Consider the following 27,307-nt stretch of genomic DNA (forward strand, 5'->3'; position numbering starts at 1 on the left):
GTGCTCGGTAGAGCTTTGATGAGCCATAAAAACTTAAAAGATTGAGGCGGGGAGGGGACAACGTCGGGGAAAAAAGGTCTGGATCTTAATCCATATGAATGCCAAAACCTGGTCAGATTTTTCCATTGAGTTCATCGTGCCCCAGGCTGAGCTGGCAGGTTGACCGAACATCCTTATATAGGGATTAGCCAACTCACAAAGTTCTTGCCAGACACACAAATCACACACAGACGCTTGACGGGTGAAGTTTCGGTGCCGTGCGTCAATCGGGACCGTCAAACTCCTCAGAGAGATTCGAGTAACAAAAAAGGTTCCTAGAATCTCTAAGAAGGTTCTGGGGCCGTATAAAAGGCACAGCTCACTTCCTGTTTCTCTGTGGAGGTCACTTCCTAACCTTGGGATTTTCTCGAATGTATTTGTCACTCACATCAAATGTCACATATTTACACGAGGTGGCAAACGGGATTCTCTCCCCACTAGTCACAGCGTGATGGCGTATGAATTGCACACTCACAGTCACTGAATCTAATCACTTGCCTAGTCACAACCTTAATGGCATCATGTGAGGGTCGGTGCGTGCGTCACAAAAATAAACAACCTTTCTGAAATCCGCTTCTCCCTCAAGTACCCGAATGCACATGAAACTGAAACCCTCTTCTATGTACCTACCCCAACCATGATGCCAGAAACCTCATTACTCCAACGAACATGCCTCTTTGTAGTCTACAAAGTAACGTTTCTTCTCTCTCTCTCTCTCTCTCTCTCTCTCTCTCTCTCTCTCTCTCTCTCTCTTTCTCTCTCTTCCTCTCTCTTCCTCTCTCTCTCTCTTCCCCTCTCTCTCTTCCCCTCTCTCTATCTCTCTCTCTCTCTGTCCCTTTCTCTCTCTCTCTCTCTCTTCCCCTCTCTCTCTCTTCCCCTCTCTCTCTCTCTCTTCCCCTCTCTCTATCTCTCTCTCTGTCCCTTTCTCTCTATCTCTCTCTCTCTTTCTCTCTCTTCCCCTCTCTCTCTCTTCCCCTCTCTCTCTCTCTCTTCCCCTCTCTCTATCACTCTCTCTCTCTCTCTCTCTGTCCCTTTCTCTCCCTTCCCCTCCCTCCTCTTCCTCGCCCTACCGCCCTGAGGTTGATGTCCCCTCTGCGACTTCTTGAGACGCAGCATTCACTAATTATGTTGAAGTGTTTGCATGTCTTGGCACGCTGTAATATTGGCCCATTTGATAGCTCTGCACGTATTGACTGCTTCCTTTTGGGCCAGCGCAGTCCCCTCACAGGCAAGCAGAAGTAACCCGAGGCATGCTTCAGCCCTGTTCTGCCTCATCACTGAGGTGCCTCCAGATTGCCAAGGGACAGCAAGCAAGGGACACAAGTCTGGGCCATCACCGCTCCACTTATGGGACCTGACGGTAGACTCGGTGTGGAATGTTTAAATAATTCAGGGCCCCAGGAATTCCTCTGGGCAGCTACCCCTGAACTGGTTTTAGCTGCATGTGCCACTATGGAATGGGACCAATCATGTACATATCAGTCATGATCCCTCCCCCATAGCATCAGGCCATATCTCAATGGCAGAGCACTTTGTGAGATGCTAATCATTTTTGTGCAATGGAAGATATAAATCCTTCCTTCAAAAGTTAGTTCCAATGAATTTTCAATATTGCTTTGTAAAATATTGCACAACTTATTCACCTGAAAAATCAACGAAGATAGAGAAGCGTTGTGTATTACCGCAGGAGCACCGTAGGGAGCAGGGAGTTATTTCTCTAAATATTAAAAAAAAATAGCCATCCTCAATACGTTATCATTTTTATGGCCTCATTACGAGTGTGCCGGTCTGGTAACAACGGTACCGGTAAGCTACCGGCCCCGTTGTTACCGGATTTGCATACTCGAAGGTCTGCGAGTGGGTGCGTTTCCGCCCGCCATGTCTGACCTGGCGGGCGGAATGGCACCCGCTCACAGACCTTGACGGATGCACCGGCACCATTTATGAATAGTGCCGGTGTATCCGTCCTCCCCATTCCCATTGAGTCCATTGGGACTCGAATGGGAATGGGGAGTAATATTTTCCGGCCCCTGGCAATAGGGAATTACCGGGGCCGCCGGGGCTGTAATGCCCCGGTAGGTCCCCATTGCCCGGAGCCGGAAAGAAATTACTCTGGCGGCAGCCGTGCCGGTATTTACCAGCATGGCTACCGCCGGACTCATAATGAGGCTGCAAAGAATGAGACTGGAATTAAGTCAACCACACCCATAAGGCAATTGAATAATAGCTGTATTTGAACCAAGAAAAAGCAATGTTTACAACAATATTATATTTCTCGCCATTTGCAAAGCTCTCCCCTGCGCCCAGCATCTCCTTCCTGCTGCAATCCCCATTGAAACCTAATAGGACCTGACTCATTTTCAAACGAGCCCTACCTAGAATAATTCCATAATAAAATACAAATACAATATTATGCATTGAGAGAACTGAAGATAAATGTGTCATCATGCATGCTTCAGCTGATGTAGTCATAGATCTTCAGAAGATGTACAATGATACATTTCGAGACACTCCCTGGAAGTCCACCATGCTATGTTTAGTTTCCAGGCATCTTTAACTAAGTCCTCAGTGTAGTTTTAGGCATCGTAACCCTTTCACAACTTAAGGCATCTGACCCCAGACATCTTAACCCACCCATGGCCGACAATGGCGTTCTTCAAAAGGTTTGACTATAGTTTGTGGTTTCCAGCAGCCATTCACATGGAAGGGTCGTAAGTCACAAAAGAGGCAATTTGCATGAGCCAAACAGTTCATTGGTCATAATGTCTTGCCATCCTTGTAAATAGGGGGACAGGATCCTGCAGATATCAGCAGCAGGCCCTCTGTCCACCAACCACATGGCGGCATGGGCCACATTCTAAGGGATGGTCATTAAAGAACCCATGCTCTGAGGTGCTGTGGAAACATTTCCACTCCTGTTAAATGGTTGCTGTGCAAGCAGGCACACCAGTATCCATCCTCTGCATTGACTTGGTAACTAGGGCACGGGTAAAGCTCAAAGAGATCAGAATTGACTCTAGTCGGTCAGGTGGCCCAGCCAGTAGAGCGCTTGCTTTGACATCCTTACGGAGCCCGCCGACACAGGTTCACAACTCCTTCCGACACGGTCAAACTCAGCCTTTCATCCTTCCGAGATCGATAAATGAGCACCACACACCGTGGGTAATAATAAGCAGCGCTCAGATGCTTGGGGGTACGTAGCGCTATATAAAAGCTAAATTATTAATGTTGCACTTTCCCTGCATCTCAGAATTCAGCCCATGTGTTCTGCACCTTTTCCTGCGCCCGCAACTGCCTTTGTGAAGAAGAGATGCGCACACCGAGCAGCTCGAGCGTGCCAACTGTGTGTGCAAATATGTGCACACCACGCAACACGTGCACAAAGGAATTTGCTTGCACAGTGCACACATGTGATTCACGAATTGGGGGCTCATGCACATCTCACTCTTTTTGCAACAGACACACTCGGCGTCATCTTAACAACAACGCACGGGCCCAAAGATGCAACTGCAACTTTGACAAGACACGCACTCCAAGTAATGTTGCTTACACACGCACATAACAAAGTTCACAGCATTATAACGCAAACCAGCGTATACAATCCAAACTGATTTGCATTTCGAAAACTGAAATTGTGCTTCCATGTCCCTGCTATAAAAAGTAAAGGAACCTGGACTGTAAAGCAGTCTACTTCATACTCCCTTCTCCTAGGAATGGTAACCAGCAGAAGACCTCCACACAACATGCACCACGCACCTGGGATTTTACATGTAAGTGTGTTTGGCCCACAACTGTCCAAAAGTGAAATTAGCACAGAAGTTCCCCTTTAGGCGAAACTATTCAGGATTAGGAAGATTACAGGCAGTGCTTGGCCAGAGAGCTGCCATCGCTGGCTGTGACATACCTTGCTGAGAATGTAGATGATGTCTCCATGCCTAAATGACAACTCATCAGGATAGTCCCCGGAGCAGTCCCACAAGCCTTGGTAGAAATTTGCATAATCGCTATTTTTATTCACTGCAAAAAAAAAAAAAAAAGAATACATTAAATTCGGATGGACACAGATTCAGAGAATGTTACTAAGAGCAAATGCGAACACGAGCTGAGGTTTGCGTTCATTGTTTGCCCAACACGGACTGGTCTGCTTTCCCGCCCTCTCGCTTCACTTGGGGTTATTGAGGGTGAAGTAGAATTGCTCGTGTTGTGGCCAGCGCACATGCAAGTCTTCCCTTGACTGTTGGGAAGCTTCTATTTGGTAAAACGGTGACATTTAGTCAAGTAGAACAATGCATAAAATAAGGACACGATTTATAGTCCACCTGCCAGTGGAATAGTTCAGATCTGCCCGGGCATTTCGCAATGTGGTGCCATAATAGAGAAAGGTGTGTGCGGAACGAGAGCAAAGTGTGGTGTCATAGACCACTTTGCCACCATGAGGTCTAATCGGGCTCTGAAAATCCAGTGGTTTCTTTGTAAAGTGTCCAAAAGAAGATACAAGGCAATTACAGATATTTGTGTTCGGTCCATGGATTTACCTCTGTGTTCACATAGTATTGAGACAAGTGGTTTGGGTAGTTGGGCAACAGCTAATCTGATTGGTTGGGATATACATTTTTTGAAGCAGCTGTCATTGTTGTTCATTGACTTTTTGAGGGTGACTTCAGACCCCATGCTGCAAACAATTTGAGAAGGTGCATACCCTGCCAGCATGGCAACCGCCTAACCGAAGGTAAGGTTGGAGAGGGTGGAGGGCACAGAGAGGTGCAACACGTCCCCACAATGGCAAAGGAATAGCCATTTATATCATAGGTTTCAAGGTTCCGGCCAGTGGACTCTCAATCACAGTGCTGAAAGGCAGCAATATACTTAGACTCTCAGACAACAATCAATAGATGTCACTCACACTGCTGACCATCCAGCAACCTACCCAGTCTCCCAGAAAACAAACAATAGATCTCACTCACACTGCTAACCATACAGTAACCTACCCAGACTCCCAGAAAATAATCAATAGATGTCACTCACACTGCCGATCATGCAGAAACCTACCCAGACTCCCAGACAACAAACAATAGATCTCACTCACACTGCTAACCATACAGTAACCTACTCAGACTCCCAGAAAATAATCAATAGATGTGACTCACACTGCTGATCATGCAGAAACCTACACAGACTCCCAGACAACAATCAATAGATGTCACACACACACACAGCTGACCACCCAGCAACCTACCAAGACTCCAGGAAAACAATCAATAGATCTCACTCACACTGCTGACCATCCAGCAACCTACCCAGACTCCCAGAAAATAATCAATAGATGTCACTCACACTATTGACCATCCAGCAACCTACCCAGCAAGGGTCAAGTCCTAAAAATAAAAGTGGGGGGACTCATCAACAAATGTAATGGGATGCGACGTCAACAGAAATTAGCATATCAAGGTGAAATATGCACATTTCATTAAACTGGCTTTGCATAACCACCCAAACTGCACAGGACGAATGACATTTGCCTTTCATAAAATCAACACATACAAAACCAAGAGAGGATATTTTCTTCTAATAGTGTTTTTGAAAACGTTAAAAGGTATGCATGTTTTAAACTCCCAAAACCAATACAAATGTTTTGCCTGGAACTTGCAGAACCGAAATGGGACATTTCACCTTCAGTTGTTTGTTATTCTTCATCAGGTTACATAGTGCAGTGGCGAAGTGTCTGCCCTGCAAACCCGACGACTCTGAACCGAGGTTGGCTTCAATTCATAAATTCAAAGAAGTCTTCAGATTTTCCTCATTTTAGCTGGAGAAGACTGGGTCCACCCTTTGAAAAAAGTGTACCTTTGACTTGAGCCCTGCTACCCAGACAACAATTCTCATTCACACTGCTGACCATCCAGCAACCCACCCAGACTCCCAGGCAGCCAATAGCTTTCATGTACACTGCTGACCATCCATCAACCTACCCAATCTCCCAGACAATCAATAGACCATGCTCACACTGATGACCATCCAGCTCACCCAGACAACATTCAATAGATGTCACTCACACTGCTGACCATCCAGCAAACTATCCAGACTCCCAGAAAACAATCAATAGATGTCACTCACGCTGCTAACCATACAGTAACCTACACAGACAACAATCAGTAGATGTCACTCACACTGCTGACCATCCAGGAAAACACCCAGACTCCCAGGCAGCCAATAGCTCTCATTTACATTGCTGACCATTCAACAACCTACTCAGACTCCCAGGAAATGATCAATGGATCTCACACTCTTGACCATCCAGCAACCCGCCAAGACTCTGAGATCGCCACTAGCTGTTGTGTGCACTGCTGACCAGCTGACAATCTGACCTGATGCCTATATTCGGTATCTCCAAATAAGGTAACAAACCCGTCAAGACTCAAAATACCCATTGAAGGAAAAGGGGCGGGGTATCCATGCACCCTCAAGTGGTTCCCCTAGTGAACTCCCTTCCTTTGCGGCTCGACCTCCACTCTGACTTTGCAAGTACAACAGTGATGACAAGACACCTGTTCTGCCATTCATGTGGACCACTTATTACTTGAAGACTTTGCTTTATTCTGTTATCTGCCACATCCCCAGTCTACCATCTTTTTCTCTTGTTCGTCCTCATAAGATCACATGAGGTAGAATGAGTCTTATATAAAACTATTTAAAAACATGTTTTCTTTTTTTATACTTTAATATGTTATAGTGAAAGACTTTACACATAAAGGAAAAAAGGATTACATATCAAATAAGAACAAAATACAAAATAGAGGATTAAGAATTAGGACTAAATACCATACATGCATATACATCCAATACATAACATGCATCAAGTACATCAAATACATAAAATGAAATTGCAATCAAGGTTTCCAGCTAACGAGCGACCAAACCAAGTTATTCACAGAATTTCTCACAATTTGAAATCTATTAGCATCTTGGGGTCCATTTCCCCTTTCCATCAACAGATGGCAGATGAATCTCTGGCACCTAATAGGGACTATTACTCTGCGCATGGCAACAGTAGCTGCCCAAAGAATAACCAAACTCCATAGAGGGTCAGCTGTAAGCTTTAATTACCTGTATTCAGGCCCCAGAGCCAAAAGGCACTCTCGCTGCTGGTGGTCAGGTTGTGGACATAGTCACCCCGATTTACCATAATTGCTGATGTCATAGAAGGGCCCTCCGTTAAAATATGCTTTTCCAGGTTCCGGGCAGCTATGATTTTGCACACACAACAGAATCTTTCAGCATGCTTCAGATTCCTCTTTGCCCCAATATTCCTTAATACTTGCAGCCAGAGGCGTTGCTGGGGGGGCGGGTGGCTTAGTGGGCTATAGCCCCGGGTCTTTTGGTTGTAGCCCCGGATAGAAGCTCAAGGGCTACAACCAAAAGGCTAGCAAGCCCCGGGTCCTGACAGCCCTGACATTAGCTTAGCCTCTGATCTTTTTCAGACCTAGCAATACCCCTGCTGGCAGCCTGTTTATTTGGAGGAGCAGAATAAACCTACGGAGGGTGCTAGATGGGCAAAGCATGAGGTAGCGCTCGCCCTGAGGTATACAATACGTTAGAGGTGAACTCGCGTGATTTTAGACTCAAAATTATTTTAGAATTAAAACAATGTAATTATTAAAAGAGAATGAATTCTAAACCCAGGTAAAGCAGTAATGCCATGACTTGCTCGTTCTGCCAGGAATCAACTTACTTCAGTGTGGGTGGGCGCCATCGCCATGGCTACTCACCTTCATGTTTGTTCATATCCACTGCTAAGGCACTCAGCTTTGAGACAGCCACTAAAACTCGCCATGGAGAGAGACTCATTTGTTATCTTGCCCGGAGGACCAGCAGTGTTTACATGGGGCTAGCGTGCTCTTACTAACAGGATCCCGGCACTCGTCGTGAGTGACCTCACGCTTAGGCATGGGATACATGGTGTAAATATGGGGTTGAAAATACACTCCTATTTCAGCACTAGAACCATAACGTAGCAAACACACCTCTTACGGCTCCTGTGTGTGTGGTGTGCGTGTGAGAGCGATGGGGAGAGCAAGCTAATATTAATCAGCTAATAGGAAACATGCTGATCGTTTAATCAAAATGGGTGGGATCGTTTTCTGCCTCTATATCTCTCTCAAAAACTCCATGGAAGTCAAACATTTGAATCTATATTGCAATGTATGAGTCCTGGTGCACCTAGTGTTGTAGTGTGTCAGATCAGGCGTCAAAGTGCACTTGCCTCATCGTTAATGCATCTGGTCAATTGACCCATGAGAGTGGCATCTCTCAGCACTTACCCCAGCTCTAACTGACTGGGCTCACGTGGTCCCCCCCCCCAAGTCCCCCTGCACTTCCCCCGCTCCCCTCTCCTGCACCTGTCTGCACACTTGCACGATCTGAATGTACTATGCCTTGAAGATCGCCTACTTGTTTTTCCATTGTCTCCGCTCCTTGCATGGTCGCGCCTCAATGCTCTTGGAAAATCTGCAGAATCGTATATCAGACATATTTGCTGTTATCTACACTGCTAATTGTACTTATGCACTTATGCCATGCACTTACTCTGCCTAGTGTAAACTTGTATCATTCAGAAATTCAAAGGCTCTGAATGACTTGTTTTTTTCTCCTTGTTCCCTCCCTCCTTGAGTGCTTTGAGACACTTGCTTTGTGTACAGGCGCTTTACAAATAAACAATACCAATACCAATTTTTGAACCCATGCATACACAAGTTGAAAGTGGTAGAAATATTTAGCAGGGTACATGCAATGCAATATTGGAGGACACCAAGTGAGGTGCATTTGTGAGGTGCATTTTTAAAGAACTGCAGAAAAGCAAATAATCAGCCTTGGATTGTTGATAATGTATGTTTGTCATGTTCTTAAATTAGATGGAACTGAATGAACTGAATGGAAACACGTAAAGAAAACCCAGGAGATGCATTTGTGAGAAAGCCGAATAGCAACGTGAGCTGGAAGGGAGCGGCAATGACATGTATTGACAGCAGAACTCGCATCAGAGATTGGAGTGGTGGGGCTGGGGGGCAAGCTGGGCTCACAGTAACATCCAGGGCACAAGAAGATAATGGCAAAGCATGAACTTATAAGAGGAGGGCCATCAGGTTCACAGATAATTAAAAGGCATAGTTCACTGTCATTCGCACTGGTATTTTATTGATACAGTATAAATACATAAAGGAGGCAATGCTAGGCACACCCTTTTGGCAACCTGAGAACAAACCCTTTAACCATACCCATCTCACCCACGGGTGAGAGGGAGGCCTTCACCACCTCATGCCCACAGACCACTAGAAAGTTACAGAGGAAAGCCACCACCATGCGCAGAACCCGGCAAATGAACCGTCACAAAAAACCCAGCACACAGCACGGGCAGAGACGCTGAGCACAGAAGTCCGAAGCAATGAGGTGCGAAAAGCCCCACTAACCCAACTCTAAAACCTCAGGTTCCACATACACATCTTAAACGCTAAACAAAGCACCCCCTTCTCTGCACAGCAATATGCATGCTCTTCACTACAACAACAAAATAAACCACACATAGTCCCGCACAACAGCACATGGGAGTCCACTGAGCCGCAAATTGCACTGAAGCTCAGCGAACGGTGCAAACCGATCTGAAGCTGTCAACAGGACATCACAACTCTCGCTCTACCTCTTCCCACTATGCCCTACTAACCCATCCCACACTCTTTCCTTTTCATATCCACCAGAGTGCCAGGGGACCACTCCGGTGGTGATAGTGCAGGGTATAGATGATCTTGAACATTAACATAAATAATGGCATTCATACCACTTTTCAGAGCTACTGTACTAGAAAGCACCTGCACAGCTTTACATAAAACAAACACTTGTGTACGAGCGCGATATAAATAAAATACATCAAAGCAGGATGGGAGCAACCACATTTCTGGTTGATTTACAATCTGAAGAAACGATGGGATCTGAAGGGAACAGAAAAAGGTACATCTTTGTTAACCTTCAGTTGTGGCTGATTATATTATAATCCACTAATTATGACGTCAGTGAACACCTGTGACAGAAAGCAAAGCTCTCAGGAACAATTCAGCACTGTAAAGGCCCCAGTGTTTGCAGACAGTCCCACTGCACAAAAACGAGACACTATCTAAACACAGCAACATTTTCATAAATGAAACCTGGTTTCTGACTCCTTCAAAAGGATGCCACCTGGATTTTGAAATCATGTTGGTATTGCATAGAATGAATCTCCCTCATGGAGAATATTTCAAACATATTATGAGTCCGAAAATGCCATGCTTTATGTTAGGCATCAGATGTGACGTTGTGTGCTTAATATTACACATAATTCCATTGCAAAGTATAGTATACTTATAATGAGAATGGGGTACACTATTCTGTATATCATCACCTATAATTAAATACCAACTGTCATATCTACCAACACAACATAACTCATATCAGTTGTTTGCTTCTTCCAATGGGTTCCGCTACGCAGATTCACTGTCACTTTTCCTCCAATTCAGACCGCATCCGCGCTAGACAAAAACACAAGGCCACTGGTGTAATAAAAATGTCTTAAACAAGAGTGCCTTCAGCCACTTGATGTGCATCTTTTCCCTGGACTGAAGTCCTGTTATAAACAAGCAGCGACAGAGCCAACAGTTGGCTTGAGGTATTAGATAAGCATTTGCCAGGTACTAACATCATATGCTCAGGCAATATTCCCCTTTCCAGCTGCTGCCTGCCATCTTATGGCTAGGTAGTACCATTAATTCAGTGCCTCACGCACCCTTAACTGAAAAGCCACTGAGACTGGTCCACCCCCGCCTCACATAGGTTTGACACTTCCCCTGGTTCCCCTGGCACTTGTCCATCCCCTGTGGCACCCTCCCTCCTGCACTTCCCCTTTTTTCCCTTATCCCATCCCTTCCATCCTAACCTGCCCCCTCACCGTGCACTTCTTGTCACTGCACTTGCACGGTCTGAATGTCACAAGACCTGTAAGGACAATTATTGTTGTTTTCTCCTCTGTCACCCCTCCGCCCCTCCGACCGCCCCCCACCCCCCTTTGTCTTGTGGCACTTGGAAGCACCTTTTGCTGTATAGGGGCCATACAAATGTTCAATAAATTAAAAAAAAGAAAATTGCAAATGCCTATCCCATGCCTACCTAAAAGCCCAAACTGTTGTCTATGTCACGGCTTGTTTTATGACATAGATGGTCCTTCTTTTCAAAATGCCTTCTTTTACACATCTTCTCATCGCGTGCGTCTTGTGTCATTAGGTCCAGTGAAAACACGCGACCCACGCGTCAGTGGCGCGCTCCACCTTCTTGGTGCGTGCACACAGCGGATGTGCGGTGTTAAACCTGCCTCACAGGCCATTAGCTGATGGATTATCCACTAGTCTGTGCTCTGTGGTGTCAGAGTGACAGTGTAATAAATGATTTGTCATATGCTCATCACGCACCATACTCTTGGGGAACTAAACCTATACAAGAAAAAAAGCTGCAGAACAGACATGCCTTGGTTGCAGGTATAGACGTTTCCTGTTTTTTTTATTTTTTTTTTTTATTCGGTTATGGTGATTTAATTCACGAAGAATGTCTAAAATGTTACGAACATCACCATTTTCCACTTCACGTACACTGACCAGATAGCGCAGGCACCCATTAGTGATCTGTCTCTAAACGCCCTCTTTTCATTTCCATGACAGCATGAGCGTCAGCGGCACGAGGCACGGCGTCTGCCATCGCACTGTTGATATATGACCCTTGAACGACAGGCTCGCTGCTTTTTCCAGCATTTTAAAAGCCATGCTTGCATCTGATTAGCAAAGCTAGTGCTTCTGCGCAGTTATCGAGGAAGGCAAACATGTTCTGTGTTGACACAACACTCTCAATACCCATAGCAGCATATAAAACATTGCCATCAGACAAAAAAAGTTATGTCAACATACCCTACCCTATAATGCCCTTTTCAATTCTTCTGCAGACTAAAGTTTGGATACCCGTGGCGCAGGCACAGCACCCACTATCCAGGGCAAGCCTCTGCACTGTTGGGCTACTACCGTGGTGACTGCCCAGTATAAAAAACTCTTAACATAAGGCAACATAACACAGCAATACCTTCAACATCTTAGGGGGTTGAGCGCCTGCTGCCAAGGTTCACGTGTAACCTTCCAACCAAAGGTCAACATCTTATCTGTTCCTGCCACCTTCCCCACACACTGGCATGTGCACTTCAATACCTCAAACTCCACACGGCCGCATCGTAAAGAGCACATGTTTCATTAATGGGATCAGAAAATACTAAGGTATATTTCCTTTTGACACTGGAATGATGAAATATGTGAAGCAGTGGTCTTCAAACTGGGGAGCTGGGGCACATAAAGGGGCGCAAAGGATGCCCAGGGGGGCCCAGGCTTTAAAAAGGGATTAAGATGACTCTTTTTAATATGATTTAGGTGAATGCTTTTAATAGAAAATATATACAGTAGAAAATATGCTTATATTTTAAAGACCTGGGGCCCCTCTGGACATCCTTTGGGTCGCTGAGGGGCGCCAACCCGCAGGTGGTCAGGTCCAGGATCAATATGTATACTCATGTGGGGGCAGAGGGGTCATTATGAACAAGTTTGAATACCACTGCTGTGAAGGCTTGGAGGAATGAGTGGGACTGTGATAATAAGCAGTGCCTCAACGTGGCAGCACAGTGAACACAGGCACGTCTGCCCCAAACTGCTACATTTTTAAATGTATTTGTGAAAGTTTGATATTGCAGAACATTTATATGTTATAGAAATACATTGTGAGAGTGTACAATGCAATCAGTGCCAAAACACGCTAGCGTAAAAGAGCAAAGACACTTACAAGCGTATGTTCCCCCTGCTCTCTCAAACCCACCCCACCTTACATTGTCCATCAAACAATGATGCTCACACCAGTATTGGTACACATGTGTGATTTGTACCCCTGTACTCACAATGGACATATATGTTCAGTGGGAGTTTTGACTCACTGTAGAAAAGAGGGCCTCCACACTTCTTTTCTAGTCATTCAGGCTATTCCAGCGTATGCTTTCCAGCCCACTCTTTCCGCAGCATCTCATACCACCTCACTTCTATTCGCCACCTCACTTCCTTTCCTTTCATATATATTTTACACATGGATTCCCGATTTCCATGTGTTCCATTCTTCAGGCTTTTTTTCTCTCTTGGTTCCTTTATCTGTTTCCCCTCCTTCCCCACACATCCAAATGGAGCTCATTTTAATAATGATTCTAAAATGCCCGGAGAGGACCACTTACATTTGCAATTATGTGCAAACAGAGACCCTCTGGGCAATTTCCATCATTTGCACTGCAAAGTGAAAAAAGAGAATTGTAAAGTAGTGGCAGAAACGTCTTTACTCCAGTCTTTTGCACTCTTCAGTGCAACATGAATAAACGCAGCCTGCCACGTATGCATGGCAAGCAGCGTTTACAACAATTTCCAATTTAATCCACCTGCTTTTTGCTGGCGTAAGACGCAAGTGGATTACGTAGGTAATCATTGCCGAAAACCAGGTTGTTTTTGAAGGCTCCGGGAAAAAGGGAGGCATAAATCTAACTCTCTTTCCGCCCCTGCCCTTCGCCTTCAAAAAAAACGAAAATGCCACAGAGTATCAATGGAAGCGATAGGACAGGCGGAAAACACTTTCATGTCTGTCTTTTGCACCTTCATTCATGCTCTGGTGACTTCGACAATGAGTCCCAATGTGTTTTATCGTATTCGAAACATACCCTGCAACCCCTCTGTAAAGAGCATATTTTTCAATTATCAGACGAGAAAATACTAAGGTAAGCATCATTTCTTTCTCCACTCGATGAAATGTGTGGTGGCATGGATAAACGAATGAGACTGCGATAGTAGGCCGTGCCTCAACGTGTCATCAAAACGAACACAGCACCGATGTGCCAACCTGCTACCTTTTTTTAATGGCATTTGTGATAGTTTGATATGTCACACATGTGAACAAGCAGCACGGCTGTTGTGGAACGCGTCATGCTGCTTATCCCCATGTTCCTGGGATGAGGATTTGGAAATTAAGGAATATGCTTTGATTTATTCCGGACTACGGAGCAATTTATTGGTAGTTTCTCTGAGTTTGGAGTGTGACTCAGGTTACTTCGGTATCTTTCTTTGGATGTTTTGACATATATATTAAAATGTACATATATATATATATATATATGTATATATATATATATATATATACACACAGAACACCAAGAAAGTTATGGATACTACACTGGTGATCCCTAATAAGGGTGAAACCAGGTATGTAGTTGTCCTGGTGGTGTTGCCTTATGACTGTATTGTTGATTGTATTGAGCTGGTGTTGCTCTCTATATTTTGCTTTTGGTCCTGTATTGCATCTGCTTTCTTTACTCCCAGGACCCCTGTTGTGATTTGTGCTTTGCCTGGTTCTGTATTAAATCTGAATTCTCTACTTCTAGTTTCCCACTTGTGCTCTTTTCTTCCTGATGGTTCAGTACTGCATCTGATTTGTAGGCCAGTTGTTCTTGTTCTTTGTTGTGCCCCCCTCCCTTTCATGTCACCCCGGCGCCTCCCTCCTGTCTTCCCCCCCCCTGTGTGCACTCCCCTACATTCTCCCTTGCCCTTATGGTGCTATCTGTCTCACCTATCATTTCTGATTGCTTTTCTATCGACGATCCTATCCCTCTCACTAAGTCTGGCAGGAAGAAGTTAAAATGGGAAATCCTGCTCTCCAACCCAGGCATCCCTATCACTGATAACTATACCAGTGCTTCCTCCAGACAGACCCTTATCGACATACTCTTTGTCGTTCCCTCTCCAGTCCTATTGACCCCCCATATGGTCTCTGTTCTCTCTCCTTTTTCCTCTTCTCCCATTAATGGTGGCAACCGGTGGGAAGTCCTCCTGGCCCCCTTCCACACCTCTAAGATGATCATTAATGTCTGCTTAAATTGAACCGTCTTGGTCCAGGGCCCTCAGGCCAATCTCCTCCTCTTTGATAGATGCTTCCTGGGTCTTTTCAACTTCCATTCCTCTCCTGCTATCCCTTCTTACCCCTCTCTGGCTCCTCTGCCGCCTCTTTCCTCTGCCACCTCTTCAGCACCCCCTGATGCTTCTCCGGCCACCCTGTTGCCTCCCTCCTCTGCCACCTCTCTGGCACTCTCCTATCTCTCTCTGACTATCCTGCCTTCTCTTCATTCCTCCTCTGCCCTTCCTTGGGCACCTCTAACATGCACGCATGGTGTACCTCTGGCCTGTACCCCTCCCTGGAAGTCCTTCAAATGTGGCAATCTGCTCCATATCGCTGCTCTCAACTCTTGTTCAGCTGTCAAACACTTGTATGACATCTGACAGCTCCTGGAAGAGCTTTATGTGGATGTACTCAGTCTCACTTAGACTTGGTTCACGGCCGGCTGTGTCACGAGTTTCAACACTCTCCTTCCCGATGGCTCCAGGATCCTCTCCGAAACCAGAACCCACCGTCCCAGTGGGGGTGTAGCCTTGATTTTCCCAGAGTGGATCCCTGCTTCTATCATTCCAATGCAACACTACTCCTCCTTTGAATGCCTGGTATGCAAGCTCTCCATCTCTTCTGTCCTCTCTCTCACTGTGGGCATTATCTACAGGCCGTCTGGCCAGGTGGCCCTCTTCCTCTCTGAAGGGGCCTACCTCTCCTCCTTGCCTCTGCCTCCCAACTTCTCCTCCTCTGAGACTTGAACATCCACCTGAATGCTACCAGCCCTTCTTCAAGACTCTTTTGCAACCTCTGTGATTCTCTCTTTCTCTCTCTCTCTCTCTCCCTCTTTCTTTCTCTCTCTCTCTCTCTCTCTCTCTCTCTCTCTCTCTCTCTCTCTCTATTCTTCCCTCTGGCCAGACTCACTCTACAGGGCGTGCCCTGGATTTTCTGATCTCCTCAGACCTCCCCTTCTCTAACCCTCTCACCACTCCTCTCTCTTAGAGGGATCACTTTCTTCTTTCTTCCCACCTCTCTTTCTCTTCCCCACAGGTCAAGTCGACTCCAGTACTGCCACCTACCTTCTCGGTCATCCAACCAATGAAGCGTGTGCCAGTTGAGGCTTTTGCTGCTACTTTCTCTCCTCCTCCTGCACCTTTGGCTGACTCACACCCTGACACAAGCCTCTCTAACCTCCATCTCTCTATCTCTAACACTCTGGATGCCCTTGCCCCTGTCATGAGGATTCGCTTGAAGCCCAAATCCAAGTGCAACTTTTGGTGCAATTCTGACGTCACTGACCTCAAATGCAAGTCTAGGGTGGTGGAGATGATGTGGAAAGCCTCGGCGAGCCCCCTGACAAACTAGCCTGCCACCTGCTCCAAAGGCAGTACAGACTCTCTGTCCTCTGCACAGCCTTGGCCTCTCGTTTCACCAGTAAAACTCAGAACATCCTGTCTACTCTCTCTTTCTCTACCTCCTCTACCTCCTCTTCCTCCTCCTCTACCACTCCTGGCCTGTTTGAGGCTCTCTGTCCTCCTTCTTTCCCCTGTTAACGACTGACAATGTTTCTAGACAAGTCTGATCTATAAAAGCCTCATCAAAGCAGGTTATACCTTTCTCATCCAGAACTATCAAGGACCACATTGACACCCATACTCCAGCCTTGGCCAATTTCTGCAATCACTCCTTTACCACTGGAACTTCCCCTCCACCCTTGAGCACTCTCTTGTGCACACCCTACTAAAGAAGCCCTTGGCCGATCCTTCCTCTCTGGCTTTCTGTCACCCGATCTCCATCACTCCTTTCTTGGGCAAACTCTTGGAAAAGCTGACCATCTCCCAGCTTAATCTACATATTGAATCTGTTGGTTGCCTCCATGACCACCAGTCTGGCTTCAGAACTGCCAGAAGCATGGAAACTGCTCCCCTGAACACTTGTGAAGACTTGCTCTCCATGCTTGTCTCTAATCTCTCTTCTGTCCTCATTCGCCTTGATCTATCCTCTGCTTTTGAAACAGTCAATCATGCCATTCTGCTCAATCATCTCTGGGACAACCTTGGTATTACTGATCAGGCCCTGGCCTGGTTGACCTTCTTTCTCACTGACCGACCCTCTCAGGTCCAACTGGGGTATTTCCTCTTTTCTCTCTCTCTCTCTCTACTTGTGGTGTTCCCCAGGGGTCTAACCTCTCTCCCTGGCTCTTCAACCGCTACCTGGCACTTCTTAGCCACTGCATCGCTACTTTCTACTCCAATTTTCAATGTTATGCCGATGATACTCAGCTCTCTTTCAGGCTCCCCTCAGCCACCTCTGCTTCTTCTCTCATACCAAACTGGCTGTAATTCAGGAATAGTGTGCCGACAATGATCTCTGCTTCAATGTCAGTAAAAATGAGATCCTCCTCATTGGGACACCCGCTTCCTCCTTTCCTCTCTCTCTGGCTTCCCACTCTGGGCCCCTTTCCTGCTCTTTCCTGTGAGGCTAAGAACCTTGGTGTCATCTTCGACTCCACCCTCTCCTCACATCTCTGACGTCTCTAAGAAGTCAAACTATCAGCTGCACCTCCTCAGGGGTATTCTTCCTTTTCTCACATTCTGCCAGATGCCCACTGTCTCCAGAGCTCGGGTCCTCTCTTGGCTGGACTATTGCAACAGCCTCTTTTTAAATCGTCCTGCCTCTACTCTTCGACCTTTACAACTTATCCAGAACAGGAATGCAAGACTTGCCTTGGCCTCAAGCCCGGGGATCGTATCTCGCTGGCGCTTAAATCTCTTCACTGGCTCCCTGTGGCTGCCAGAATCAACTTCAAGACCCTCTGCATTGTCCACAAGGCTTTCAGGGGCCTGGGGCCCCTCTACCTCCAACTTTCTCTTCCAAAACATCTTCCTTCTCAAGCTCTCTGCTCATAGACCTCCAACTCTCTCGGGGTCAGACGCTTCTCCAAACAGAGAGTTGGGGGCAGATCTATCTCCTCAGCTGGGGCCTCCCTCTGGAACAGCCTCCCTGCCTCTCTCAAACTTGAGCAGAACCACCTCCGGCTCGAGAAGCAACTCAAGACCTTCCTTTTCGCTTCCGCTTTCTCTCTTCCTCTCCCCTGATGATGCACCTTAATGCTCTGCACACTCGTCACCTGGTCACCCTCTGAACTCAGGCCCAGGATCCTGCATGTCCAGTTGCCCTTGCACTGCCGACAAGCTCCCCAGCACTTAAGGGTCTGTATCTACAACCCTACAGTCCCTTCCCTCTGCACGTATGAGCCACCCGCTGGCTGCACTTGTGAGTTAACTGCACTTCTCCCCTCCCCTCCCCCCTGGCACTTTTCCTCTTGCCTCTTCCCCACACTTGCACGGTCTGAATGACACAAGGCCTAGTAAGATCATTATTTTGTTCTCCCTTATTTCCCCCTCCTTGACTTGTTGCGCCTAAAACACTAGTGTACAGGCGCATTATAAATACCACATCATATCATATCTTTATCATATCAAAGTACTGAAGCTGTGGTGGTGTATTTGGTTATCTGTAGATTTGAGACTTCAATAGCACAATTGAAGATGGAATACCATGAGGCAGAGGAGTAGACCCTCATGGTAAACTCTTGTAGAAGTTGCTCAAAGTTGGATGTTGTTGAAGTGGAAGTAGAAGTGAGGTGAAGCTATCCTGGAAATAAAACGAATGTGACGCCTAATCTTGTAAAGAGAGACATAATAATTGTTAACCAAGAACTGTATTTTATTAGCATTTGTAGAAGTTATATTTACTTTAATCTAACAAAGAACTGTGGCATCTCTTCTCGGACAACTGGAAGTTTTGATTAAGCATTGTGGTTGGGAATTACATTGATGCTATTTTGAGGAAGTGGAAAGTCTTTATTTCACCAAGAAGAGAAGGGTTTTTGTTGTTTGTACTTTGGTTAACAGAACCTTACTTTGACATTGATGGAGCCAAGGACTGAAATGAAATGAGACTGTATTACAAACACAGATGTCCTTGTTTACTTTTTGTGTTGAACTGAATTACCTTGAAACCGGGGAAAGGGGAGTTCACCCAGGTTACCAAGAGAGAGACTGTGAACATCATTTTTGATGTATGTTACTATGAATTGGCATATATTTCTTGTTGTATTTGATGTTTAAATGTGAGGACCAGATATCCTATGTCAGAGTCTTTTCCTTTAGTTTTAATAGGCAGGGAAATCCTCATCAGAGTAAGGATAGTGAGGTGTTTGTTAAAATGTATGATTTAATAAAATGTCATATTTTGATAAATCATCCAAAAGTTGTCCACCTCACATTTCTGACCCCTCAAATTACCCACCCTTTGAACAATATTGTTGAGGTACAGTTTCCGGTGGTACTGAATCCAGCCACAATTGTTCTCTATTCCTTTGTACCAGACTCTGGAGACCTTACCTGCTTTACTTATCGAAGAACGATGTTTGAACACACTTGTTTATTACAGGGGCATTGTGAATCCCCAAATTCTTTTATAGAGTGTTGAAGATGGACTTAGGAAATGTACAAACACCAAGCACAGTGATACAGTATGTTGATGATCTTTTGGTGAGCAGCACCACGGAACAGCAGTGTAGAGAGGATTCAATAACGTTTTTGACACTTTTAGCTGACAAGGGATACAATGTAGATAAGGCGAAGTTACAGTATTGTCTAAAAGAAGTTGTGTATTTGGGTCAGATAATATCATCAGAAGGGAGAATATAAACCCCAGAGAGGGCAGCAGCAGTGCAGAACACACCACAGTCAGAGACAGTGAAACAGATGCAACAGTTCTTGGGATTGTGAAAATATTACCGGCCCTGAATCTTCGAATTTTCTAGTTTCACTAAGCTTCTTTTACAAGGGCTCAAAGAAGTGCAAAAAGTGAAAGGCCCTATTAAACGGACAGATTAAATCTTCACTTCCTTTAAGGAATTGAAATTATCACAGAGCAAAGCACCAATATTAGCTACCCCAAATTACAAGAACCAGATGTTCCTGGTTTCCCATTGTTATGGCCAAGTTATGTCAGCAGTACTTACACAAAAAACACCACAAGGACTCAAGCCTTTAGCTTATCACAGTGGTCGTTTAGACCCAGTAATGCAGGGCCATTGTCCATGTAAGCAGGCACTCGCAGCAGCAACATTTGCCATCCAGAAATCCTCAAAAATCACAATGAACTGCCCAGTGAAACCTTATGTGGACCATGCATTGCTGTCATATTGGAGAAATCTAAATCTACCCTCCCCACCCAGCGTGCAACAGGGTAGGAGGTCATATTGTCTAATGCTTGAATTTCTATAGTAGAGTGTCACCTGGTTAATCCAGTAACATTTATTGCAGAGGCAGTGAAGAAAGGTGACTATGTGCACGATTGTGCTACATACCAGGAAGTGATGGGGAACCTCAGCCATATTAAGGAGGACCCCTTAGAAGAGGGGAGATACTTTTTGTTAATGGGTCATTGACCATTAATCAGACTTTAGGATGTAGGCAGACAGGACCAGCTGTGGTACGTTATGAGGAGGGTGAGTTTGAGGTAGTTTACAATATCAGATTGCTGCCTCATTGCCATGTGCAGGCTGCAGAACTGGTGGTACCAATAAGCTCTAGAGATGTCAAAAGGTTGAAGTGCCATTATTTATTCAGATTCTGCATATGTCAGATCAACAGTGCATTCTCCTCAGAGATTCTCCTCATTGCAACACCTGCTCCCTCCTTTCTTGGGACTCTCTGGCCGGCCTCTCTTGGCCCTCTCTCTGCTCCCACCTGTCAGGCTAAAACTAAAAACCTTGGGGTCATCTTCGACTCCACACTCTCCTTCTCTCGTCATATCTCTGACGTCTCTAAGAAGTCACACTAGCAGCTGAACCTCCTCAGAGGTATACCTTTCCTCTCCTTCCCCAGAGGCTCACTGTCTCTAGAGCTCTGGTTCTCTCTAGGCTGGACTACTGCAACAACCTCTTTCTAAATATGCCTGCTTCTACTCTCCGCCCTCTGCAACTCATCCAGAACAGGACAGCGAGACTTGTCCTTGGCCTCAAGCCCAGGGATCGTATCTCTCCAGGACTGAAATCTATGCATTGGCTCCCAGTGGATGTGAGGAGTAAGTTCAAAACCCTCTGCATTGTCCACAAGGCCTTCTGGGGCCTGGGGCCTAAATACCTTCAACTCTCTCTTCCTAAATATCTTCCTTCTCGAGCTCTTCGCTCATCCGCCTCCAAATCCCTCAGGGTCAGCTGCTTCTCCAAGCAATGAGTTGGTGGTAGATCTCTTTCTTTGGCTGGGCTTCCCTCTGGAACAGCCTCCCTGCCTCCCTGAAACTTGAGGAGAACCATCTCTGGTTCTGGAAGCACCTCAAAACCTTCCTCTTTACTTCTGCTTTCTCTCCTCCTCTCCCTTGCTGAGCTCTTGGATGAAACTGATATTGCACTGGCTACCCTCTGATCTCAGGCCCAGGTCCCCTCCCCCGCCAGTTGCACACCTGCATTGCCTTCCTGGCAACCCCCGCAATTGGGGACTGGTTTCTGCATCCCTACAGTCCCCTACCAGCACTTGACACCTGATGTCTGCACTCACCCTTGCACTTGCCACCAGCTGGCAGCACATTTACTTATTGCTTTTATTTATTCTATTTATTTTTACTGTTGATCCCATGTAGTGCACTGTCCCCCCCTTCCCCATGCACTTTTCACCTTCCCCCTGCACTTGCGCGATCCTAATATCACCTGGCCTAGTAAGATAGTTGTCTCTGTCTTACCTCTGTTCCCCCTCCCTTGCCTTGTCACGCCTTGAACCACTTGTGTATAGCCGCGTTAAAAATGCCATATCACATCATATAATTCTGGATTAGCAAGATGGAAAAGGAGAGGCTTTCTTAAGTCTGACGGATCACTGGTTCAAATGCAAAATTACTTTCCAGATTTATTGATGTACTACCACTTCCTTCTGCACTAGTAGTTGTGAAGTGTGACACACATACCAATGGAGCAGACTTAATTTCCCAGGGCAATGACATAGAAGAAACAGCAGCAAAAGAAGCAGTGTATTTACCATATGTTACAGAACAGGTTTCAACATTTACCAATATCCCATGGCAACAGGTACAACTAACTGATCCATACAATGCAATGCCTGGTGCCCAGATAATGCAATTGCAAGGGCAGGCTTTTCCAGAGGAGAAGAAGTTATCAACAAAAAGGGAATGCTCTTTGTCCCTAAAAGATTTTATATGGAAACAAAACCTTTTGGGAAAGCCTGTTATGTCAAAACTACTACTTACAGTTGCTCTTGAATGACTGAATTACCCGTACATGTTACCAAAGAAAGCATTGCTGCAGAGATCCACAGAGATTGGTTTGTGACAAATCTGGAGGAGCACCTGGCAGCATTCATTACAAATTGTGTGACATGCCAACAATATACACCAAGACATACCTGAAAACAATTAAGGAGGCATTGCCTCGCTCTTCAGGTCAATTCAGACATTTACATAATGATTATGTGAATATGGCTGAAAGGTGTAATACATTTAGCTATTTGATCATTGTGATGTGTCAATTTTCCCATTGGATTGAGGCTGGCCCATGCACCCATCCCGATGCTAAATCTGTGGCAAAATTCCTCTTAAAGAAGTAACTTCCCACCTGGGCATGAAACATTCATTTAGCTATGCTTGATAAGAATTGGCTTTCTTGCTTGCCATCGGCACTTTTTGCTTTGTGAAACAAGTCAGTTTCTATGTGAAAAAGAGGGGGGTACCCTTCCTAGTGGACAAGCTCAAGGCTATAGAACTTCACAGGTGCAGGAGGGTGGTCCTGCCCACAGATTGATATATAGGTTGGTCTTTTGAATGATAGATCCAAACCTAAGGTCAAAGGTGTATTGCCTTCTCACTAAGCTAAAGCAAACCAGAGGGTAGAGAGCAAAAGTTTTATTTGCTAGTTGTATAGACAAGTATTTAATACATAAAAGTTGAGAACAAATGTTGAAAAATGTGCAACATATGTAAATGACAGGTTAAGACAACATATAATACTATCAATAAAAATTCATAACAAAAAACAAAATTACAGTATTTACAACAAGGTGAACAGGAAGTACTGTATTGTCAATATACAGGTCAGTCTTAAGCAGAAGTTTCTTTTCTATTTTCTTGCAATACTTGTAAACCAATAGAAGTGGACACACAGGTCCTTTGTGAAAAAATCCAAGGTTAGAAATTCCTTTATGGATAACCTAGTAAATGGAAAGTTGCTTAATCGGATATTACTTTCCAACATATTGTGTTTCCAGGGTCCTATGGAGAATAAGATATCTTGGTGGCACAAGTCAGTTTCTAACCATCACATTCCCCTGCAGGAGGTGGTGATGGGCAGAAGAATGTTAACGCTTCTTGCTGCTGCTCATACTAACACTGATGCGCATAGTTCTGCTGAGATATTGGGGAGTGAATTTCAACGGTATCTCAAAGTGCTTACCAACTCTATTAAGTTCATATCTATGCAGATTGGATCTCGTCAAATACAGGCAACATCCTCCTCAACTGACCAACCGACAGGGCGGAAGGAAGAGACTTTGTTGCAGCCACCTGAGCTGTATGTAGGGAACAAGATATATATACGCTACTTTACTGGGAAATGGCATGATCGGAAGTTCGTTGGCCCTTTTACCGTGAACTATGCTACTCCAACAGCAGTGAAGGTGATTGACAGTAGGACCTAGATGCACCTTACAGATGTCCTAGGGAACAAAAGCACCATATCACCTCCTTCCAGGAGAAGAAAGGGGGGAGACACATGGGAAGCAATGGTGTTTTTACAATAACTTTTCTCACCTCACTGCATTTCTTTCGACAAAAAGACTGTTTTTCTTCCTCATCGCGGATGAAGATATACAGAGGGAACATGATGAGAAGGATGTTGTATTTTCTTAAGTTTATTTTGGTTCTATCCTCTTTTTTTCATGTTGTTTATTTTTTAATGGGGTTATTTGGATTTCAGTAATAGTAGTACAATGGATTTTGAAAATGTTAGCATCCACAGGAACAGAAACAAAAGTGGTATTCCTGACTCAGAATTGTCTTTCAAAAGCAGTAGGGCTGTGCCTCACACCGACACTGCCAACATGTGGTATGAGTGCATGCGAGTGGTGGGAAGAGAGAGTGCAGGTGACACTTGCTATGTGTGCTCTTTAATACTGCACACTGCTGGCACACCCATGCCTTTTGTTCCGCAAGAGATACCACCAGACATGACACCATGCATGATTGATTTGGCCCTATGCTGAGTTAGGGGGATGTTTCAAGGGAATGCAGCACCGATACAATGGGTAAAGGAGGGTGAGGTGGTTCAGGCTGATGGATATATTATAATAAAGGAGATGGCAGAACAGGAAGAAACAAATAACATTGTAGTATGCTATGAAACTGAAGGGGCCAGAAAGGGAGAGATCAGCCTTTCAACATCACACTGAATGTATTCTGTAGATGAGGACACAGGTTGTTCAAACCTGCATGAAACAGGCATGCATCAAAATAAGTGGTTCAATCTACTACCAACACGAGTGGGTAGAAAGGTTGATTGGATGTAGGGCAATGGGATTGATAGGAAAGGAAAGGGAAGGGACAACGTGTTTTGACTGAACAAAACATGTTGTGAAACATGGGAGGACAACATTCATTTACAGACATGGCTCAATGAAAAGAAAAAAACAGTGCCAATATATGCTACTATGTCGTAGGGGAGAACACGAACTGTGAGGTGACACTTGATCTTCCAGGCCTAGGAGGTGGGACTGCCATATTAATGCACCATTTTTGGGCATGTGGAACCCACGCCTATTCTCAACTACCACAATATTGGCATGGTACATGCACTCTTGTCTCTTTATATTCTCTGACTCTCGTGATGCCAAAATTGCATCTTCTACCGTTTAATGAATATCCAGCTATCAAGGAACTGTATGGCATACGTATTAGGAGGTTGCTGAAAATGTAGAGCAATACAGGAAACACAACCTTCTCAAGGAGAAGCAGGAATCTCAATCTGCAAAGGAATAAGAGGAATACCTATTTTTCAAAGATGTTGTCAGACAAGCTCAAGGAAATACCAGAGGAGTTCTGACTCTTCTCCAAGATAGCAGCATTTTTCACTTCCTTAGTTGCCCCAGGGGTGCAGACTGCAGTGAAAGCAAAATGGCTTCAGATCACGCACTGGGAGCAGATGTTGTTGCCAAATGGCACCGAAAGATGTTTGAATGCCGTCAAAGAGGAGATTTGGTCATTAAACTTTACCACCCTGAAAAATAGAGATGTTTTGGACATGATAATCGCCCTGGAGGGAGAGGTTTGAGCAAAAATCGGGATATTTTGTTGCACTTTGACCCCATGAAACAAAGCCAACAAATGCATCTTGACTGACACCATTACCGAGATGCACACCCTCATTGAGGCCATGGAGAACGATGTTCAACGATGATTGGTACAGCACACTTTTTTTGTGGATGCTTAGGTGGTTGAGCAACATTTTAAAAATTTAGATTGCCATCCTCATAGTGCTGATCGTTGCCTTTTGTGGGTATCAGAAAGTTGTGGGGTGGTGTAGCAGGGCTAGGACTAAGCGGACAACACAATGTCTTTAACACTGACAGGTTCTGATGATGTCACCACTCCCATCTCGAGATATGTGCCTAAACCAATGCAGCAGAAAAATGGGCAGATAGAACATTGTATGGTTTGGTTGGATCATCAGAAATAAATTGTATTTTTTGTGTGATCAATATTCAAGAATTTAACATAGAACCAACATTTAACCTGTACCTAAATATATACATACATACACAAACAATGAAATACAAATATATACATATAATATAGTACAGCATGTAGGGGTGAATGCTGCAGTAATCCACCCCCAATCAGTACCTTATTTGGTGCTGTCTTGGTGGTGGATGTTCCCCTGATGACGTGGAGCAGGGGCAGGGATTGAGACCCTGATGTCAAATGGGGCCTGGCCCACACAGTTCCCTCTTCCGGGTGGCCCCAACGACCACATGAGGCCACTCTAACTCTCCACGCATGGCCTGCACCGTACATCCGGGCCCCCAACGGGTATGGGAGGCAGCTCCCATACCCGTTGGGGGCCCGCTTAGTTCACTGCTGCTCCTGCAACAATACTTTTCCCTTTGGAAGCTGCTTACTGCGGACGGGGGGGGCGGCAGCACCGACATAACCAACATACCTGTGGCCCATTGATTTAATTGGGGTGGCCCCATAGATGGGGGCTTCCCCGCACTTTCCACCGCTCCTGTGGCCACTCCCATCTTCCATGTGGTCTCGTAGTCTACGGTTGCCCGCATTAGCACTATGCCCCATAATGCCATGCAGACGATGTCCTCATTGCTATTGGGGTGCAGCTTTCCTTCACCACTACGCCTGCAATGCCATATCAGTTCTCACGTCCCTGCCCCCATACTTTGCACCAAAGGGATAGGATGCACAGCCTTCAACTTGGTTGCAATAACGGAGCAGCCCCGGTACTCCTATTCACCTGAGCTGCTCCGGCACACCATGGCTTTATTTCGCCTGGGCTGCTCCCATGGTTTTTTTCACCATCCGCCTGCTGAGGGTGGGGTGGACTTCCTACACCTCTCTCTTTACCTCCTGAGTAACTTGGTTTATGGGGCTAGGAGGACTTTCAATGCAGGGTGCATCCCGGCTGGCCCTGTGGTGGGCTGATCATAGACATGGCTTGCTGCTCCATTCGAGACACACCACCCATATGACATGTATGGGAAGGAGTTTTATTCACCCCCTGAAAATGCCCACACAGCCGTCCCTTTGGGTTTCTCTATTGAGCCCGGCCAGTAGCCGCCACAACCCCATGGGTACCCAGGCTGCTCTGAACATGCAGCCCATCCCATGGTAACAGAGTCGGGTTGTGGCTTGGGCACAAAATGTCTCTAGACCCTGGGAGAGGGTGGGGCGCTGAAGTTTGCGGTTCCCCTACAGAGTTTTTTTTTCTTCTCTTTATTCACTCTTTCTCCTTCCTCTCTCTCCTATCTCCTTTTTTCCACCGTTGCCCAATTGTGTTCCCTTTGAAACTCTTTTCTCCACTGCCCATGCCATTCTTGGGCAGGGGAGTTCTCTGCTTTTGCGCTTTTCTTTTTTTAGTATTTCACCCAGTGCCATTGTGGGCTGGATGGATCAGTACAAACACACAAGCATAATACACACACTACAATAATAACATCTGTGTCTT

General features: G+C 45.5%; 1 protein-coding gene across 1 annotated transcript in view; it reads right to left on the minus strand.

Moving 5' to 3' along the window:
* Positions 1-27,307, minus strand: part of SKAP2 (src kinase associated phosphoprotein 2) — an 846,051-nt gene that overhangs the window by 52,589 nt on the left and 766,155 nt on the right. Inside the window, exon 11 of the mRNA XM_069648220.1 lies at positions 3,944-4,056. Coding sequence (XP_069504321.1) covers positions 3,944-4,056 — 113 coding nt within the window. The remainder of the gene's footprint in view (positions 1-3,943; positions 4,057-27,307) is intronic.

This window comes from Ambystoma mexicanum, chromosome 2q, assembly GCF_040938575.1.
Source record: "Ambystoma mexicanum isolate Mex_15411 chromosome 2q, UKY_AmexF1_1, whole genome shotgun sequence".
NCBI classification, from domain to species: domain Eukaryota; kingdom Metazoa; phylum Chordata; class Amphibia; order Caudata; family Ambystomatidae; genus Ambystoma; species Ambystoma mexicanum.